Genomic DNA, 20673 nt, shown 5'->3' on the forward strand with positions numbered 1-20673 from the left:
CTAAGAAAAAATAAGATAAGGTGTAAAAGCAAGTGTTCTGAGAAAGGATACATGTTACTTCTCCATGAATTGGGATGACAGAAATCAGTGGGATGGTGGGGGTATGAGATAACTTCTTTGACTAAATCCCGCCAGTGTAGGAGGTCTTGATAAGGGGAATTTAAATGTTCTTTCAATCATTTCCATGATGACAATATGCAAAGTGTGAGACACAAACTTTCTCTGTCCCCTGACCTTCAAAGACATTAAAGGTGTTAGAGTATTTTAAAAAGGATGAAAAAAAATTAAACCTTGCAATCGTGAAGTGTATTTGGAATACCATTCCACTTAAGGAGTCAACACCTTTAGTTGGCTTGATATATAACCCAGGAGAGTAATTTTGTGTTTGGATTTGTCTATGGCTCCAGGTTCCCTAAAACTAATCTCAACAGTGGCATTCCATTAATTATTTATCATAACTTTTATGATTTGGAGTGGAGGTGAAAGCCTTTCCGTTAAATTTTTTATTCCTTTGGTTTTTTGGTTTTTTTAAGCAGTAACAACAACTCTGAAAAAATAAATGCAAAATATTTATGTATTTGTCTATTTTCTTTGAGCAAACCTAAACAAAGGCAGAAATTAAACAATATTCAAGACTCTGAGTTGCAACCCTTTCCTCTGGCAGTGATCTGTGGGTTCCTGACCCCCTTCATCTGAATCATTTCCCAAGAGGCACATTAAAAAAACTTCCCAGTAACGCTGGACTTCAGTGGCTGGTTAAAAGTTAAGATGAGCAAAGCATAAGGGCTCCACCCCAGGATGTTGCCAGATGATTGTGAGAAATGACCTTATGCAGCATTAATCATTCAAGAAGGAGGATGCAGCAAAGCCTGCCCAGATGGCTGTCTGGGACAGAGAGGGAAAAGCAGGATGATGAGGACATGGGAATGAAGTGCTGACGCAAAAAAAAATAAAATAAAATAAAACATTTTGCTGAAGCCATAGACTTGGAAGCAACTTCTGCATCTCAGTGACAGCCTGTAAAGTCTGAAAAAAAGGTCAGGTTTTAGTGCTAATGCTCCCTGAACCTGACAGCTCATGTTCCACAGCTCAGCACACATCCTTCAGAGAGGAAGAAATGAAACAAGCACAGGAGAAGGGAAGGAGGAGGGAGAGGAGCACACACCAAACACCAGGGTCAGGGTAAGGCACCTGCAGATTTTGTGACTTCACAGACCCCAATCCTTCATGGTCCAGGGACAGAATCAGGGCTTTCTATCTGTGAATTTCAAGTGGTGTCTAAGGAAGCAGCCCAAAGACCTTGGACAGACAGCAATTTGTTCTTCCTACACTTATTTTAATGCACAAAGCAGTTAGCAAAGAAGGGGTTATTTCTACAATTAAAAAAAAAAAAAATTCTAGTAGACAAAAGTTCAACTCTTGCTCCACAGAAAGGGGAAACAAGAACAGAACTAGTAATAACAATAATCACCATGACACTGAAAGGATTGAGATCCTCTTTTTGTTCATAAACATATTCTGTCTCTTGACAGTTTGAAACTGTATTATTTCATAGGTTTATAAATAATCAACTACAGCCAAGACAAGCATCTTACAATGTTTTGCAGACAAAAGATTACAGCCACCACTTATTTTGGTGGCCATTAAAAATATCTACAATTTGCATTTCTACCACCTGGATTCATTACTGTAAAACCAAAAAATGGTTTAATTAAGAAACAAGCTCACAACACTAAATTAGTTTTTCTGGTCCTTTAGAAATAACTTTAACTGCAGAAAAAATACTCAGATAAATCCTGAGAAAGGAGACAAGGAATCAAATCAGGAAAACAAAGACAAAGCAACTGAGGTTGAGATTAGCTTTGAATAACTTCCTAAACTCAACTCAGGAACTTTTTGAAACCATTTGAAGACAAAGTCTGCAACCTACTGCACAATGAGAACAATGCAAAGGCTAAGAAATTCCCCTTCTAAAAAGAAAAATAATTCCTGCCTCTGCCCTCTCTCCACTGGCAATGGAAGTCTGCTTTCCCCACCACCTCCTTCCTTCGCTACGGCATCCCTGCTACACTGCACTACCTATTCTGGTTACATTTCAGTCTTTCTTTCTCCCATTTCAAGAAGGAAAATTTCCACACAAGAAAGGGGAAAAGCTAAAATTCTGTTTAATATAAAATTTGCTGTGTTCCCACTGCGCTCTTGTCCCACACTTTCCCATACAAGCACTAAACCAGGCTCAAGTGGCAGCTGGCTGTCGCAATCCGTGTCACTCCGCACACGGGAACTGAAGACAGCCTGCTCTGCCAAACAGCCTTGTCCTCTGACAATCCAGGCTCCCAGATCCTTCTGACAGCAGGATGGGAAAGGGTGAGGCTGGTGAGCTCTGTGCCCTACCACGTGCATTAAGGATGACTTTACTGCTCATTTATAGCACATGAGATCACTCAGCCTGGGCTGTGGTGTTTCCCATCCTGCTGGGAAATATTCGCCACCATCTGATTTGATTTCAGCAAACAGAATTCTGCTTCGTTCAATACATTTCTCGGAAAGCCAGTGTGAAAGCTACTCTGAGAGTTAAATTTTTCAGAGTAGGAGCTGTGCCTGCTCAAACCTGTGAGCTGCAGCTGAACCAAAGAGTGGGATTTCATGGGCACCACAGTGGTGACTGCTCTAAAGAAGGGTCACGTTCCCTTTTGATTCTACACCACTAAATTCTTTCTGGGTGCTTTTGCATCATCTGCTTATGCCAACGAAGAATACAAATTACAGCAAGACGATTCTTCAAGATCAAAAACCTAATGACCCGCTGAATAAATTCAGGCTGCTCAGATGTAGGTGCAGAAGACTGATGCCAAAGGGAGGCATCCTCTGCTCAGGGGGCCAGCTCTGTCTCTCAGGTCTCTCCCACTCCTCCTCAGCAACACAAAGGGCGCAGGGATGACTAAGGCTAGTAATGAAGTGTGTTGTTGATTTTGAGCAAACTTGAAAACACTTTCATTCTACTTGCACGCAAATAGGCATCAGAGGTATGTCACCTAGGCAACAAAACTATTCCCTGGAATTGGCCTGAAGTATTTAGAATGAGTGTTTCCTTCCTTTGACACTGAATTTACAGAAAAACACCGGTTCCTCTGAGAATTACAGCATATAAATCTGAAGGTGTCAGCACAGAGGTCACAGTTTGCTGGAGAAAAGCTCTTTGTTACATGAGTTAAAGATGGATTTTATATCATCTGTGCAATCCCTAACGACCTTGCAAGAAAATCCACCTTTTCAACTGTTCCTCTGGTGCCTGATTTACTTTTGGACAGACAAAATTACTTCCATTTTTTTAACCACTGGGGGCTGCACAGCTTTTGGAATTCTGCTGTAAGTAAATACATCCCTCATGTTGCTGCATCTGAGGAGGAGACTGGATCCTTCCCATCTATTCGGTTCCAGGATAATCACTTCCAGGTTTCCAACCCACCAGTGAAACCAAGATGATCTGTGAGTGCTCTATGGGTTTATCAGGGGCTTTTTTAACCATATCTCAACCCAGCTTTCTTACCTTCCCAAAGACAAGGTCTTCCATCCCATCACCAGGCAAGGGGAAGAGGTCAGACTCACTCCCAGACTCTCTTTTAAGACCACCCTGTGACGAGGCACAGACGCTGCTCAGCCCATCCTCCAAGAAGTTCTCACATTCTGCAGGAGCAAAGCACAAAGAGTCACAACCTGAGGCTTTTTGTAGCACCCACACATCAGACTCACATTGTCTCGGTAAATTCCAGGATTTAAAACACACGGCTTTACAAATAAAGCTTTATAAGTTTGTTCGCCCCCCAAAAATGCCTGTGAATTCTCAAACTATTTATTCCAGAGTTTAAAACTCCTTTTTAAGTGCATCATCAAAGTATATGGTGCAAAGTGAAATTCTGCATGAAACACCTGTAAACACTTGTAGCTTGAGGTGCTGATAAATATACTACAAATGGCATCCCATACAGTGCATAATGGGATGTTTCCTCTTGATTGCAACAACTGCCAAATTAGATTCATATTCAATAAATATAAAAATATAACTTGTCAATATTTGCCTTCTTTCTCAAAGAATCAATTCCCTCCAAATGCCAAGGTGCTTTTAGCGCATATTTGGACAATTATTTAATTTCTCCTTGTACACTCCTTACTGAAAAAGCACTCATGTGAATTCCATAACAAGCTTTACTTTTTCAAGATTCAAAAATTAAGTGATTTTTTTAAAAAACTCTCAGCTGTTGTAACTCCTGACATTGAAATATTGCATCTCTTTTTTTCTCAAATGCTTCCAGCTATTTGCACGGGGTTAATCAGAAGTACAGAACTCGACAGCAGCCCCCGCAAAAGCCCTCCTTCCAAAACCTTTAACAGGCAAGTATTTGCCTAAAAAATGCCTGTACATATTTTATTTTTTTCACCCTTTAGGCAAAAGTATTAATGACAATTTTGGAAAAAATTGAACACTCATATTTCCCAGCTCAAAATATTTTTTAATATTTCCTGCTGTTTAGCAATATCTAATTGTTGTTTGTTTCTTCTCTTAAAGAAAGGTGCTATTTTGCACCTCCTCTAACTAAACAAATCCAAAATGTGCTCAGCTGTCTGGAGAAGAGCCAGGGCAATAAAATATTAGTTCACTCTGAAATTATACCTCACTAACTCCATCCTTGGTGACATGAAACTTAAACATCAGTGAAAGGACGACAGGTTTGGGTAGTTCAAGGTCACCTCTTTGCCTTCCCCATCCTTAATCTGTGCCTGACAGCAGCTATGGAACACCCCAGCCACATCCCAACTGGTGGGAGTGACTCCACTTCTTGAGAAAATGGCGTTACTGTGATAGTGGTGGGGCTGTCCCCATTTAGGGCAGGGGGAGTTGAAGCCAGTCGGAAACCCCATTACCCCATAGAGGAATTTCCATGCTGTGGAGAATTGGAAAAGCACTTATGGGATGCTGCAGCTGCTCCTGTTCCCCTTTCAGTAAACCTGGAAAATCTGAACTGCTTTTCCATCACCGAGGGGGAGAAGGGAGGGGAGACGAGAAGGGGGGGAACGAAGGGAAAGAAGGGAAAGAAGAGACGGAGCGGCTGTGAGGACGCGGGCCAGGTGCCGTTCATCCAGCTGGCAGCCAGCACAGCATGTCCACAGCCCAGACTGAAAAACAAAGGGGCTCCAGCCACGTTCCACTGGAAAATCAGTGGGGACAGCTCAGATGTGCTGAGGGATGGATACCTCACCCTGAGGATAGAGCACGAGAGGCAGTGAAGCCTCCTCTGCAGGAGCCTCCCAGGGGCAGAGGAGATGAAGCAGAGGGGAAGAAGGATGAGGAGCAGGGTGATGGGAACCCCTCCACACACCTCAGCTCATTTGTGCTGAGAAACTCATTGCCAAGCCCTCTCTTCCCTACACTCTACTTTGGTTTTGGTTGGAGGTGTGCATATTTTCCCCATTTTCTCCCTCCCCTTTTCTCAGTTTGCTGGGTTTGTTTTGAACTGCACAGACGCTGCACAAAGCCAGCCTCTGTGTCTCACACCCCTGGCAACACTTCTGTGCGGAATATAAAGGCAAAAAAACCCCAAAAAACCAGAGAAAAAAGCCCTGGGAAGAACATTTCCAAGCAATCTCTTCTGTACATTTTCCAAACTTTTGTGTCCTCCAAGCCAGGGCTGAGCCCATGAATTCCATGCCGGTAACTGTATCTGAAACACTCCTCTGCACACCTGATTTAAAAATCATCGACAGAAAATGAGCAGCTCCAGTTTCTGGAGTTACCTTCTAAGATTTGAGGCCTCTGTCCTTCCGAGTCATCTCAGCAGATGAAAAAGGCCTAATTCCTTATCAAGTACTGTATTTTTAAGTTAGCCACATTGAGAGCTCATGGTTTTATTGCTGTTAAGTCTTGCCAGATTTCTCTTGCCCTTTTTACACTGCCCAGCACTGCAGAGCAGCAGGAGGAAGCCTGTGCAGTAACAATATTATTTCTAGAAAGGCCAGAAGCTGCCTGAGATCCTTCTGCTGTTTCAGTCCATTTGGAGAGCACATTTACTTAAAAACCTATCTCTTTATGCATGTCTTACAGACAAGTATTACTATAATTATGAATATAAATTTGTATATACAGCTACCTAATTACATAGTTAATATCATATTTCCATAATGTAATATTGCATTAGATAATTAATAGGTGTGCAACTGATAGTGATCCATAGAAATATGTGAGTATGGATCTGGCAAGTCAAAATGAGTGCATGTAATTTTGCAGACGAATTGTTTGCAGTAACTCTTGCCTGAAACATAAAAATATTGTACCAAGAGGCACAGGATTCACAGGTACAATTAGTAAAGAAGACACATGGCAATAACGTAGATTCTCCTGTAAAAACACTCTTGAAACAGCTATTCACTGTTCATAATCAGAACAGGTTGTTTTTTTTTTTTTTAATAAAAAAGCATTTACTTAACTTTGGTGTGAGTTAGAACTTCTATTTAGGATAAACCCCTCAGGTCACTAACCCACCCCATCCCTTCTTGGCCTACAGTCTGAAAGACTAGGCTTAAATTTCACATTGACACTCACTCATTTTTTTTTCAAGTCTCTCAGATAAACTGAAGGAGATCTGGGTGAGACCATTGCTCATAAGAACAGCAGGGCAAGAAGCCTCCTCTCCATGAGCAGCCTGAGCAAAGCCCCTATTCAAAGCCCTGATAAATTACTCTATTTGTTTCGAACATGCATAATCCAGTGAAAGGAAATGCTTTTTTTCTTATCTTGGACACCAACCCTTCTTTGAAGCTTGCCCAGAGTAGATTTTCTGTCCCAGCTGAAGAGCCAGAAAGCACCAGCCAGCACGGAGGGCTGGGATGGGAGCCTGGCACAGCCGGTGGGCAGGGTGTGGGAACAATGGCTCTGGATAGCCTTCCTCCTTCCTGAGCCTGGAATCATGGCAACTTTCAGGAAGGGAAGTGAAAAATCTCAAGCCACTGATTTGGGTCTAAACATGGATTTAGGAGTTCAAGTTTCAGGTTTTTTTTTTCTTTTTTCCTATTATCCTTTTAGCTAGAAACCATACCTGTGTGCCTCTCACAACATCTTTCAAGTTTATTTAGAAGAAAAAAAAGGGGGGAAAACTCAAAACACTGAAGCACTTGAAATGCAGAGTTATTTGAGATGGTGACACACCACACACCTCCCTCCTACTCAAGTGCTGCAGCCGTGTGCTAACAATGACTCACGGCACAGTCATTACTCAGTTTCTTTAATTTATGTGTTTTCCCCATCCAGGCCAGGATGTCAAAAGCAGGGAGAAAAGGAAAGAGAAGGTGAGGAGGAGGGCTGCAGGTGTGGGGCTGCCCTCAGCACGAAGCTCACCTGGAGACTCCCGCGTGCGCTTGCGCTCCAGCAGGGAGGGGTCGGGACATGGCTCCAGCGGACACCAGCTCTCACGGTTTATCTGGAAAACACATCACAGCACATCAGAGAAAGGCCACTCTCACCAGCACCCCTGTTAGTTTCTTCTCCAATATCCCTTTGCATCAACCAGCAGATACAGAGTCAAGGATTAATTTTTTCCCAATAATAAAAATGTCAAATGTAATATACGATGTTTTTTTTTTTCTTTTGCATCACTAAACAAACCACTAGAATATGCCAAAACCCTTTATTTCTCTACGGAAAGTTTGATTTGAAGGTGGCTTCTGCTCAAGGAAGGAGTTCAGAGGGAGGATGAGTCAGTGTTTAAGCTACTAGTAGCGGACTGGATAACCTTGACTTCAAGTCCCACCTCCACTTGTAGCAGGACTGCAGGAAAATACTCTCCTGCTTTATGCCTCAGTTCACAAGCTACGGAACAGAAATTCCTTACCACCCATACTGCTGTACAGATAATTAGCTCAGAGATAGCAAAATGCTCTGGTGATGTGAAATCAAGGGCTTGGGAAGTGCCCAGGTCACGGTGAGAATCAGAAGCACTTCGGGCTTGCATTAACTGAAATGATGATGATAGAAACGCCCATTTTAACACTAAGACACATCACATGGTTTATTTCAACATCAGCCCTTATCACCTCACCCCGTCCTTCACCTTTTCCATGACTCTCAGTCTTTCAGCAAGGATGACTGATCTGTTCTCAGCCTCCTCCTCTCTCTGCCTGTGCTTTCATCTTCCTCACTCGGGTTGCGTTGTCCAACATTTTGACTCAGAAGTCTGCTGGACTATCCAGCAGACAACCCTTGGCTCATCCAGCATTCACTTCTCATCACTTCTGTCTGCAGCTGGCAGACTCTCCCTTTACTCTCTCTGCCATTTCTTTGAGCCAAATGCCTTTACTTACTGTCAAATGCATGCAAATCTCACCTGTCCCACACCACAAAACCAGAAGTTATTTCCCTTCCTGACCTGCCCCAACAGACAAGATCTCACATATTAAGTTATAGCTAAAAGAAAGCTACTGAAATGGATTACTTAGCCGGATTTTATATGTCAAGTATTTCTCCTACCCTCTCTTTGACTTTCCTTTTATCTCCTGAAATAATTTCCTTTCCTCCCTTTCAACTAGCAAATTTTTACTATTTTCTTTTCGCCTCTGACCTATGTTCAAATCCCCTCCATGATCCTGCTCTATTTTTGCAGTCCTCTGCTGAAATCCCATCCCCTCAATGTTCTCCTTTCTCCTATGTTATGAAATGCACTAGTTTTTCCCTTTTTTTTTTTTTTTTTTTTTTTTTTTAAATAAATTAAAACCAAGCCTCTCCTACCCTTGACCTGACGTGCTGCTTTGACTAATGACCCACGTCCTTGTTTCCTCTGTCACTGAGATCATGGAATGTGTTACTGCAGTCCTTGGCTGGCTCCTCCCTGCTCTGGCTGCGTCCCCTGCCCAGGGGCTCCTGCCAGCACCTCCGCTCACCTCCTGCTCTCCACACCACACAGGCACCCCTGCACTCCCCCAGACCTCGCAGCTACTTGCTACAGCACATTTTCCTTCCCCAGGTTTTGTCCTCCTCCATACTTCTGCGGTGACAGAACAGGGTTGGGAGGGCCTTTGTCAGGTCAGCTAGTCCCTGCCTGCTGCGCCAAGTTAGGCTCAGGCATCATCTGAGAGGTCCTAACCCAACGTGCCCTTAAAATCCTCCGGTGGAGAGGATGCCATGACCTTCCCCAGTCAGCAGCTCTTGCTGACAAGAGACAGGGAAGGAACAGAGAAGTTCTGAGAGGGGAAAAACGAGCAGGAGTCTCTCAGGAGAGGAGAGGGACACATTGAGCCCCACCAGAGTCAGGTCTTGGGGTGACCTCAGTGCAGGTCCCTGGATGTCCCTCCCACCTCCATGGAATTTTGCAGGCTGTTTCTCTTAGGGATGATGTACACTTTGTAGAATTTACTCCCTGACTGCATTATACAGATATTCACCCAAGACCCCAGCACACCCCTCTATGTGCACACATCTAAGATCCCAGTGTTCCCCGCACCTCTGCTCCACACACACCTGTGTATCCATTTTCCCCCTTTTAAATATAACACAACTATATTAAATGAGAGGCAGCAAGGAAAAGAGAAGCAGCCTTCAGACTGAGAAAGGATTTGTAAACAAAACTTTAATATTTTTTTTGCTTTCCAAAGTGACAAGGACGTTGCATTTCAACTGTTGCATGGAGAGTGGGTCACATTCTAATTCTTTCAACAGAAGACACTCCCTATTCTCAGCAAGGCTGTGCTATCTAACCTTAGCATCTAAACTTAACCACAGAATTTAATTTTTTTTTTTAGTCTTAAAAGAGCTGCAAAGTCAATAAATACCACTTTATGACTGTAAAGTCAATAAATATCATGCTATTATTCTTTTCTCTCCAGACAAAGCAAAATAAATTGGCACCAAACTTTCCTACATCTTATTAAAGGCAAATCTAGAGGTTGAGGCTGAACATAGATAGAAAGACAAATGCAAATGTGCTCAAGTCCACACAAATGAAGGAATGATCCATTTCAGATACAAAATCAAATTCTGTCTCCTTCTGACTGACTTGCACCTCCCTCCTTCCTCCTCAAGAAGAGCCTGACCTTTCTTAATTTTAAATAAATCACCATCAAATTCAAAGAAACCACTCCTGATTTATACTGATAGCCACCACTGGAAATGAATAATTAAGCATCCCATTCAATAATTAGCAGTAAGAAAGCAAAATAAGAAGAGGTTCAAGCTGTCTGTTGAATAAGCCATATTAGGCTGAATTAACATTATATATTTTCCTTTAATAGAACCAATTGAGTCATTCACTGAAAATGCATTATAGACATTGGCATTTTTTCAAAAAAGATTTGAGCATTTTTCCCATTTCCCAGCCAGCTTTCTCCTCAGCCCTGTGGCTTTGCCAAGTATTGAAAACGTCTGCTTTTCTCTATTAAAAAAAGTAATGAGAGAGAGAGTAACACTGAGGTTTAAGGTGCTGCTTCAGATATACTTGATTATGTACAAAATAAGCATCAGAAACTAAATATTTATCTCAGTAGCCCTAATCCAGGAAAAATAATAATCACCATCAAAACAAAAACAAAGGAAATCACTACTATATACAAGTATTCCCTAGGCCAAAACGAGCCCAGACAGGCTTTGAGGGAGGTTTACTGCGTGCTCTCGGGGAACTGGGTGGTCCACAGATATTCGAAACACAAACCCCACTATCCACAGCGCAACCCTGAGTGCTGGGATTCCTCCTCAACACCTGAATTCTGCTTCTGTTCACTCAGGACTAGTGACTACAGCTACAGACAGAAGGAAATTGTCTTTATAAAAGCACCTGACCATCAGGAGGTAGGGAGCGCACCAGTACAGAGAAATTTGAAATGAGGTTGTCTCGGGATTTTGCAGACACGTGTGCATTGCACGTGAAGAAAATTCCTTCCTTTCCCCACCAGTTTCTTGTTTTGCTGAGAGAAGCCCAATGACAGGACCACAGGCTGGTGGCCACAGGAGATGATAAAAGCCCCACGCTTTCTTGCTTGCCCACACTGATTATAGCTCACTGATTCCAGGCATCCCAAGTCTTTGCGGCGGGAGCAGAGGATGCAGTGCTGTTCCAGGGCCAGAGGGAATATGAAACAGCCTCTGGGAACAGAGTTTTAATACAGAGCTTTTGAAGAAATGCCAGCAGAGAACCAGCTAATTTTCCATACAGAAGCCTGAATGTGTTTATCTGCAGCTCAGACACAGAATGAATCGTGGAAGCACATCCCCAGGCACCGAAGACTGAATCCTGCAGGATCTTCTGTTTGCCTGAAACACCAACAGGCTAAATGTTCAAAGAGGCCTTTAGGACACCAGCTGGAGCTGCGAGCAGCAGAGGGTTCCACTGCTCTTTCTGTGCACACAGAGGTATTTCCTGACTCTTGGGGACATCTTCTTGCAGACTCTGAACTTGAAACTTGATGTGACTTAATGCGTAAGAAAGGACGGTGCTGACACACGCTGGGCTGAGGTGTCCTCCTGTCCCGCAGGAACAGTGACCGACCCCAGGCTCTTCCTTGCTCTCCCCTTGGTCTTGGACGAGGAATTATCTAATCCACTCCAGTGTGGTGCTTGCCCATAAAACCAGGAGCAGGACCTCCTCCTCAAAGCCACTCCAACGGTATCTAGGGCAGAGCCATGTGGTGGAGGCTCACTAGGAACGGGCACCTTGGGGGCCACGGACTACCTGGCTCCTATGAACCACTCCTGCATTTCCAGCATGGAAAAGTGTTTTGTTTTTTTTTCTCTCCCTCTGGTTTTATTTTAACTCTTCTTGCCTTCCATTTCACAATAAAGAGAACACACTGACCTTTCAGGAAATCTTTTGCTATTGCAAAAGTTTGCACTTGTCAACCTCGCCGGTTGTGATATAAATCAAGATCTCCAGAGCACAAGGAACCAGATGACTTTAACTTTCATTTCCTAGCAGATCCCTAGAGATTCATATTCCCTCCACATTATTTTAACTTTGTCCTAAATGTGCAAGTTTCCACTTGTCTCCTTTTATTTTCCCCAGCTTCCAGACTATGATCTACCTTACAGCTAAAACCAGATACTACTGCACATAGGAAAATATTTAGGAGAGTAATTGTATCATTAAGTACTTGTGCACCACACTGAGTAGTATCAATTTTAAATATCCATTGTAGAACAAAAGTAGTAGAAAAAAGCAATACTCTAAATTCAATTATAATTAATTTCTTTCATAAGCAGAAATTATATAATATTTGTTTTTAAGTTCTAAGCATATTGTAATTATTTTCTAGGAATTTTCTGTTCCTGAAAATTTCCTATAGGATTTAAGAAATTTGTACATATAACTGGAATTCAATGTTTATGCTGACCAACTTTTAACTTCACAATTCCATCTACAAAGAAATTATCCAGTTGCCTGCAGTTCCTGCACTAGAAGGTAAAGTAACAGTTGATTTACCCCTTCACAAAAAACACCTTTCAAGATCCTCCAAAACACTTTGAAAAGGAGCATGAAGGATGGGGCATCTGGGGAAGGAATTTCCACTGTTTTCCTTCAACATCTGTGGCTGCAGAAAGACTCCATACACCCAAAACTCACATCAAGAGCAACAATCACTGCTTTGGCAATCATCTTGCCACACAGTATTCAGAGCAGACACATCAATTTGCTTGAAAATTCCACATTTATTTTTCATTTACATTGTTTTGGTAATCCCCCTGTATACTTTCTTAGCTTTGGGGGGAAAATATTAACAGGTGGATGCAGAACACAAAGACATTCTCAAATGTATGCCAAAAGAGACAACACTTGCATTTCTGCAATGATTTCTTTGGAGAATAGCACTGTGAATATGCTACACTGTGTCTTTTACCTTTTCAGAGCTGGTGACATTTTTTCATCAAGACATTTTTTCAAGGAGGTCCAAACTGACCTCTCTCATAGCAACAAGCCAGCATTGCTATAGAAAACCGTATTAAAGGACTTAACCAAAAAAGGCTCCTACAAGCACAGGACATGTTACATGACTGAATAAATTATCTCTTTATGGTGCAAGAGCAACACTAAATTCCTAGAGTGCATTTATCCCTCAGCAATGTCCCAGCTGGAAAAAGGAACGTGTGCCCCAAGTACATTTTCCAGCCCTTGGCACTGGGATGTCCTCCACCAGCAAAACTAAAAGTCAACAGACTTAATTAAGCTTCAAAAATAACAGCATTGGCTTTGCAAAAACCCGCATCTTTACTAACATGGGCGTAAAATTCCCACAAACACGTATGTGCTTAATGTGAAAACACAATAATTTCATTTAAGTTGTCCTCCCATCTGTAATTCTACATGAGACACAAACAGAAAAACTCTCTACATCATTCTAAAGACACTTCTCTCCGTCTGCCCTTCAATGACCAGTACAGCATGGACAGATGCTGGATTAAAGTTCAGTCATTTCAGGCCCACAAAATTTGATGAACACCACATATCCATCAGCTGGGGACATCCTTCCCCCAGAACAACTCCAAAGGAGGAATGAAGTTGCTTATGTGTCCGTAAAGAAGAAAAACTTCAACATAAAATGTAAGGAAGCTCAGTTCATTCGGGAACTTCACATACTACTTTTAGCTTAGGATTCTCTAAGTGACGCTTTGTAAATGACAGGTAGGCAGGGATCATTCCAGAGGATCTTCCCTGGCACTGGAGTAAAGCTACCAGAGCATCCAGGAAGCAGAATAACTATTTACAGCTAATAGTTAATAATAATTAATAGTGCTATCCTTTTAATTTCAAAACACCTTGATTAATTATTAATGCTGCTTTTAATTTCATGAATAATGTTCTGATCTTCAGCTGAAAGCTGAATGGGATCGGTTCATCTGAAAAGCAGAAAAATCAAACCTGATTGCCCAGCTGTTAAAAAACTTACTCCTAATGTAGGTACCCTTAACAGTTTCAGCATTCACATACAGAGGTGAAATGCAGATATAGGCAGAAACTGTAAGAAAACATTCCCAGCTGTGATTGCTCAGTCTCCCATTCCCAAAGGAAGCCCAGTTCTTCCTTTGTAGCTGCATTGCCTGTTCATCCCCACTTGAATGCCTGTCTGACTTCACATGCATCTATCTGCAAGGTGCCAGACAGTGTGGTTTTCATATCCTGTCCCTAGATAGTTTTATTTGTGGTAGCAGGCACAACATAAAAATGAGCCATGGCTGCCAAGGCACACATGGGCACACTGAGACTTCCCATTTTGGGCTTGCAATAACAGAGCACAGACTGCTTTACCCTGCACGTAGCTGCTCAGAGCTCAGCAAAATGTTCAGACAAGCAGACATCCCACACACCCCACAACTTCTCCCTCATCTGCTTCAATCCAAACCCAGCACGAACACAAATGACAGTAAATTTTTATGTCATTTCTGCATCATCCAGGCTTCCCTAAGTTCACTAAGTTCAGGATCCAAGTTCATCAAGTTTGCATTGCTGCAGCAGCCAGTAAAGGAGACAGAATCGTGGAATCATAGAATGGTTTGGGTTGGAAGGCACCAACATCCAACATCTCTCCCATAGGCAAGACCAACTTCCCTGGTTGCTCAAATCACCATCCAACCTGGTCTTGAACCCCTCCAGGGATGGGACATCCCACAGCTTCTCTGGACAAGCTGTGCCAAGGCCCCACATCTCTTACAGTAAGGAATTTCTTCCTAAGTTCTACCTCCAACAGGGACTGGGACACTGCTGGTAACCTGCTGCCTCTTGCTTTTTCCTATGTGGAGAGGAGGAAGAAACTATGCTAAAGCCAAAAATAATTGTGTGCATCAACCCTCAAAATTGCTGAGGTTCATTTTTTTCATAACTTCACAAGCCACTGTTTCAGGCTCAATCTAAACATGGAAAATTTGAACCTCAAGACAATGGCCCTTCAGATGACACATGCACTGTAAAATAATGGGTAGGAACCAAAAATTCTTTTGCGACTGAATCTAAGAATGGATGCAATCAACGCAAATATAATCTCATCTATAAACATTTAGTACCCAAAACAGCATACGATCTTCTTTCTTCACCACTTATTCCCATTGTCCTTTTTCAGCAGCTGATTTTCTTTCCTATGTCATGACTGAGTCAACATCCCTGGAGGTATTTAAAAGATGTGTAGACGTGGCACTGAGGGACATGGTTTAGAGGTGGACTTGACAGAGCTGGGTTAATGGCTGGCCTCAATGATCTTAAGGGTCCTTTAAACCTAAACAATTCTATGATTGCTGAGTTCCCTATCTTAAAATGAAGCAAAGAACATACTCATCTACTACTCAAGAAATGACAGCTTGTCTGAGTCAGCTTGCAGCCAAATTGAAAGCTGTTTGGTGCCCTGCAGGTATCTTTGTAAAGTTTCATCAGCTCAAACAGTTTCGATGGATGTGATTTGGGTTTGCTTTTTTCTAAGTGCATGCATTTTTAGTATTTAAGAAACCCTGTCCTCTTAACTCCCCAAAATACAATGGCCTAGATAAGGTACAGTTTTATTTCAGTTTTTAATGAAAACCAAATCCAAGAGAAACCCCACCCCCAGCTCCCTCATTAAGGGCCCGATCCAACTCCCGTTAACGTCAAGAGATGATCTGCCACTGACGCACTCGAGTGCTGGCTTGGATCCTTAGATCATCAAAATTTAACTTCATCTACCAGTTATGTTATAGAAACCAAAGGAAACATGACGGGCGGCTGAAAATCGAGCTAGAGTTGATTGTAGCTGTAGCTGTCACCAGCACCCTCCTATTTTAAACATCTGCAGGCTGTACAGCCCATGTTGGGAGCAGCAATGCGTGCACACATGCACACATATATGGACACTGAGTCATTTGCAGGAACAGACAGTATAACCCACAGTTCTGAAACTCAATTAGGAAAATACCAGTTGGAACTAACAAGAGCCACATTTTGTTATAAAACCTAAGCTTTGCTGAACAAAAACTAATTTAAGAAACTGATGACATCAGAAATACTGAAGTTGGATAATTCTAGTGAATTGTATTTCAACCCAGGCATTCAGATATTATTAATAAAGAAAAAACCTGTGCTTTTTATTGGCAACCAAGATTGTCAGATACCAAGTCTCCTCTCAAGAATTATTAAGCAGTCCTTTCACAGAAGTAGTGTGCCACAATACAATAACATTTTAAATGACTCATACTGTGTCTATACACTGAGTATCATGGGATTCAATCCTCAACCAGCATCAGTAACATCAGAGTTCTAAAATACTCAAAAAAACTGAGCTGGTAGAGAAAACAACTTACAGCTACCTGTGCCACCAAAAACCAACGGGTACACTGAATGAAAGGAAAACACCTTCATTCATAACAAAACAAGTTAGTAAGAGCTAGGTCTATTTTAGTGCAGATAAAGTAGGACAAGAATTAATTGAAAATAAATTTGTCATATATTCTTGTCTTGACTTGGAAATAAGAGCATGAACCAAAAATCATAAAAAAGGAAGCCATATGATCATGCAGAATGCCACTGCTTCAGCTAAGAACAGAAAAGAGAAAAAGGGAGAGGGAAAGGAAATGCTCTTCCAGCAGTTAAGATCTCTGAATCAGGCTGTGTTTTGCAGTCCCTCTGGCTTCCCTATTTCCATCCACTCTGCCAGGAAACTGCTGAAGCTCCACAAAGCTGTTACAGAGACAGGACATTCCCAGACTGCCATTGTGCCATTTGGTGGAGCACTTGCTAATTTTAGATTATAGGAGGAACACGCAGGGACAATTAGCCAAGAGCCACTCCTGATTCCTGCTCCAACCCATCCTCAGACAAAATCACACCCAAACAAGACTGACAGCAGCCCTTCTAACACAAACAGAAAACAGAGGCAAAGGAGAATGCACCATGCCTTTTTTTGGCAGAATGCAGAATGCATCTTTTAGGGAACATGAGCATTTCAACCTCAAAAGCAAGCACTGGAAATGGAAACCCTTTTTCCCTCACACACAAAACCCACCTGGGATTTCAAATCAGGGACTCTTTAAGGGCAGAGGGCAGGGAAGATGGCCAGGGAGCTCCCCCAAAGGGTACATGCCACCAGAGATTATCTAGTTGCAGAGACAATATTTGACATGACACGGTTTGATAACATTCAAAATCATCTCCATGCTGAAGAGCAAGAGCTCTTCCACCTGTCCCTCCCCTCTGCATCACCCCGAGGGACACGAGTACAGCAAAGAACAGATTGATCCCCTGGAGATATAAGGAAGGGAACCCAAAAATAAATATACACAAACATCATACCTTTAACAACACAACATCTACAGTCCTGTCCACCTTGGAAATGTCGCACAGGCTGTATCGCCTCTTGTGGCGTTCGTACATTTTGTCCAGAGAGCCGGGAGCGGAGGAGCAGAGCCCACCATGAACCCTGGGCTGACCACGGCTCCAGACCTCTCACATCCGTGCTCAGAGGAGTCCCCGTGTCTCAGCACACCAGCCTGCCCGAGCTTCTTAACAGGAAAACGAAAATCCCAGCGCTGCGCCTGGCTGATAAAGTCTTCTCGGAACAGATTTGCTTATACAGGCAATGCAGGAACTTATAGCAAACAAAAGATATTTGAAGACAGCTTTATACATATAGGATTTTTTTTTTTTGGCGACTGCTAAGAATGGTATCAGCCTTCCTGTTACAGTAATAACAATAAAAAAAATGTTTTCCAGACAACTTTGATATCCAAAAAGCACCAGAATGAAAATCGTGCCCAAAAAGAGAACAAAAGCCAGATGTGTGCAGCAGGAATACTGACGCTCCAAGTAGAAAGGCAAAAGGTAGGCTCAGCCACGATGGGTCTAATTCAGGAAAAAAACAATCTCCATATCCAACGCAAATACTGTCAACAAAGTGTTTTGTTTTTCACACTCTCATGCACTGAAAGAAACCACAAAAAAAAAGTACTTTCCTCCTTCCGAGTCAGGTCTCTGTTCACCGGGCAAGACGGCTTGGGTTTGTGTTAAGTTTAAATTTCTAATGACAGCACTGGGCAAAAGGAAAGAAAATAATGAAATAAAGCCACTCCCTCCTGATTTGGGCTGGGACGTCACTGCTTGCCTTTTTAGTCCTGCACCAGTGTTCTCCCAGCTTTCAAATTTACTTTGCAGTTGTGGGAGCATGATTCAGAGAGAGGAGGAAAAAAAAAAAAAAAAGAAAGAGGAGGGAGCAGGGGAAGAAAAAGCAGCAGCTTTTTTTTTGCCAGCCTCTTCCACCTCTGGCTGCAGGCACTTGGTGTGTTTGCTCAGTCCAAAATGAGACTGAGAGCAAAGGGACATGTTTTTCAAGAGGTAAAAAGACTCTTCCTTCTCCCCCAGGCCAGGTGAATGAAAGACAGTTTCAAGGTTAATGCTTTCCTAAACCAGGAATGGAAACTTATGATTTAATCAGCGCACATGGGGTGGGGAAAAAAAAAAAAAGGGAAATCAGCCATTTACTTTCTTCTCGGTTTGTTTGCAACACAGAGCAAAGATCTCAGCAACTTGTTGTCCAGAAAATACAGTTTCCCTCTTCTATTCTAGCCTGAAAGGCAGAGCATTTTTTTCTTGGGGAGAAAAAAAACCCAACAAAACAACCCCTTAGTTTTTTGTCTTTCTAATGCTGGGGCCAGCGCGAGTCTCTCTGCTCTCAATAGCTCATTCACATCAGCTGGGCCCTGCATGCTCACTGCCACATGGTTTCCTGTTTTCAAACTGCCCCCTTGCAGCCCCCTCTGCTTTCCACCCCACCCTGACCTCTCCAGGGATGAAATCTTTCCATACTTCCCTAGCTTTAGACATTCTCTCATTCACCGATTCAAAAGGGAATGGGGGCGGCTCAAAATGAAAGGAAAAAAAAGAGCGAAGTAAAGGGGAAGCGGAGTTTTCGGAGACTGGGAGTTTGTATCTCCTTTGCTAGATGGAAAAACTGGATTAAAATGCAGCAGTTTTTAATCCCAAACTGCACAGCAGAAAACAGAGAATTGGAAACATCACTTATCAACCCGAGGTTTAACTGCAGATTTCCAACAGCCACCCTCGGCAGCGCCAGGAGAACTGGCCCACCTCCTGCTACTGGGATTTGCTCCACTCCTGGAGCTTAGTTAGGGGGTTGTAGGTCTTTTCATCCAGTCCTGTAGGGTGGTCCCAGTTCCCTGGTTGTATAAGGAGATTTGTGGCCACCAGCTCAAACTCTGGCAAAGGTGACTCAAACCCTGCAGCCCACTGGAACGGATAAAATGCAAGTTCTTGGCATTTAAATGCAAGATGAGTCTTCCAAAGGAGATCTAAACGCTTCTGCTGCAAGCAAAGCGCTCCAGCTTTTCTCTTCCCAGTGCTACCCAGTCTCCTGACTGCCCAAACACATTGCACCACAGCCCGCCTGTGAATAACATGGGAACTGACTCCCTCCTGTTTGGTAAAACACCAAAACCCAGGAATTTACAGAACCACCCCATACTACTGTGAGCTCCTGGATGTGACACCCCAACTTGTACAGTCAGACTACACAAAAGCAAGCTACCCTACAGATTTAGCAGACTCAGTAGGCAAACAAAAGGCATCTCTTCCTGGGACTTGATGACACAGGGGCCAGCCCTGACACAAAGCTGGGCCTCGGGCTTTGCACCTGAGCGTATCCTCAGGCGCTGGAGCAGGCTGGGACTGGCAGCAGATGAGCTGCTCCCAGGAGGGACACAGGTGCACTCTTACCTAGTCAGTGCCAGCTCTCCCCACACTTTCCTTTTTTTTGCTCCAGTCTCTCCCTCAGATCCCAAAGCTTCATTTCCACCATGCCGCCAGCTGAACTGAGGAGGATTCCTCTACGAGGCTGTCTTACAGCTACAATCCCTGGCTCAAGACCTCAGCCAGTGACTCTGTTCTCTCCAACAGTGAGCAGAGCTTCTGCTTTCAGTATTAGGACACACACAATGTGGTCGCACTTTGGGGACTTTCTGGAGCCACCAGTTTTCTCCATAAGTAACGAGTCTCAGCAGTCATGTGTCCATCTAGACGAGGAATCAGAAATGGCTGTGACAGCATTCCAGCCCTTCAAACACTACCAAAAAAGGCAGGGATTTCCCCAAATCTAAATTTACAAGGCAGGAACCCATAAACAAAGCATGTGAATTTAGTTCAGGTGTAGGAATTTGCAACAGTCACAGTGTCTTAATGATGCTCCAATGTTTCATAATGGAGCACCTTTTTTTTTTTTTTTTTTTTTTTTTTTACTGATAGAGCAGATAGATTTGTTTTCAAATCAATTTAATTACAGCTGCTGGTATACGCAGCCAAGATTTATCCTAACAACAACTGCACAGCTCTGCTCAGACACTCCATTTAAAGCACTTCACCTTTGAACCACAGAGTTCCTCTGGCAACCAGAAAGAGAGGTCCAGCTGCAGGGTTCAAGGGATGCTCACCCTGCAGAGGAGGTGAGCATCACCAACTGTGACAGTGCATCTTCCACAGAGATGCAAGATGGGTCCAGCTTGTAGCTGCATCAACTCCTGGTCTTTTGTGGCTCACATTACCTCACCCCTCCTGCAGGTAAGGGGAAACGAGAAACATCTCCAGTCAAAGCAGATGGGAGACACACAGGGAAATGTGCAGCTTTCACAGCAGGAAGACAATTTTCCTGAGTTATGCACAAGCATTTTGGGATGGCCAA

General features: G+C 43.0%; 1 protein-coding gene across 3 annotated transcripts in view; it reads right to left on the bottom strand.

The window, feature by feature from the left end:
- Window positions 1-20673, bottom strand: part of AKAP13 (A-kinase anchoring protein 13) — a 95991-nt gene that overhangs the window by 54597 nt on the left and 20721 nt on the right. The window contains exons 1-3 of one of the 3 annotated variants that reach the window (XM_040077488.2): window positions 17280-17908; window positions 7391-7472; window positions 3551-3687 (exon numbers count right to left, since the gene is read on the bottom strand). In XM_040077488.2, the coding sequence (XP_039933422.1) occupies window positions 3551-3687; window positions 7391-7472; window positions 17280-17360 (300 nt within the window). In that variant the 5' untranslated portion in view covers window positions 17361-17908. Of the gene's footprint in view, window positions 1-3550; window positions 3688-7390; window positions 7473-17279; window positions 17909-20673 lie in introns of those variants that run through there. The other 2 variants (XM_040077490.2, XM_040077489.2) reach the window with 2 other exon arrangements.

This window comes from Hirundo rustica, chromosome 13 (genome assembly GCF_015227805.2).
Source record: "Hirundo rustica isolate bHirRus1 chromosome 13, bHirRus1.pri.v3, whole genome shotgun sequence".
Lineage (NCBI taxonomy): Eukaryota > Metazoa > Chordata > Aves > Passeriformes > Hirundinidae > Hirundo > Hirundo rustica.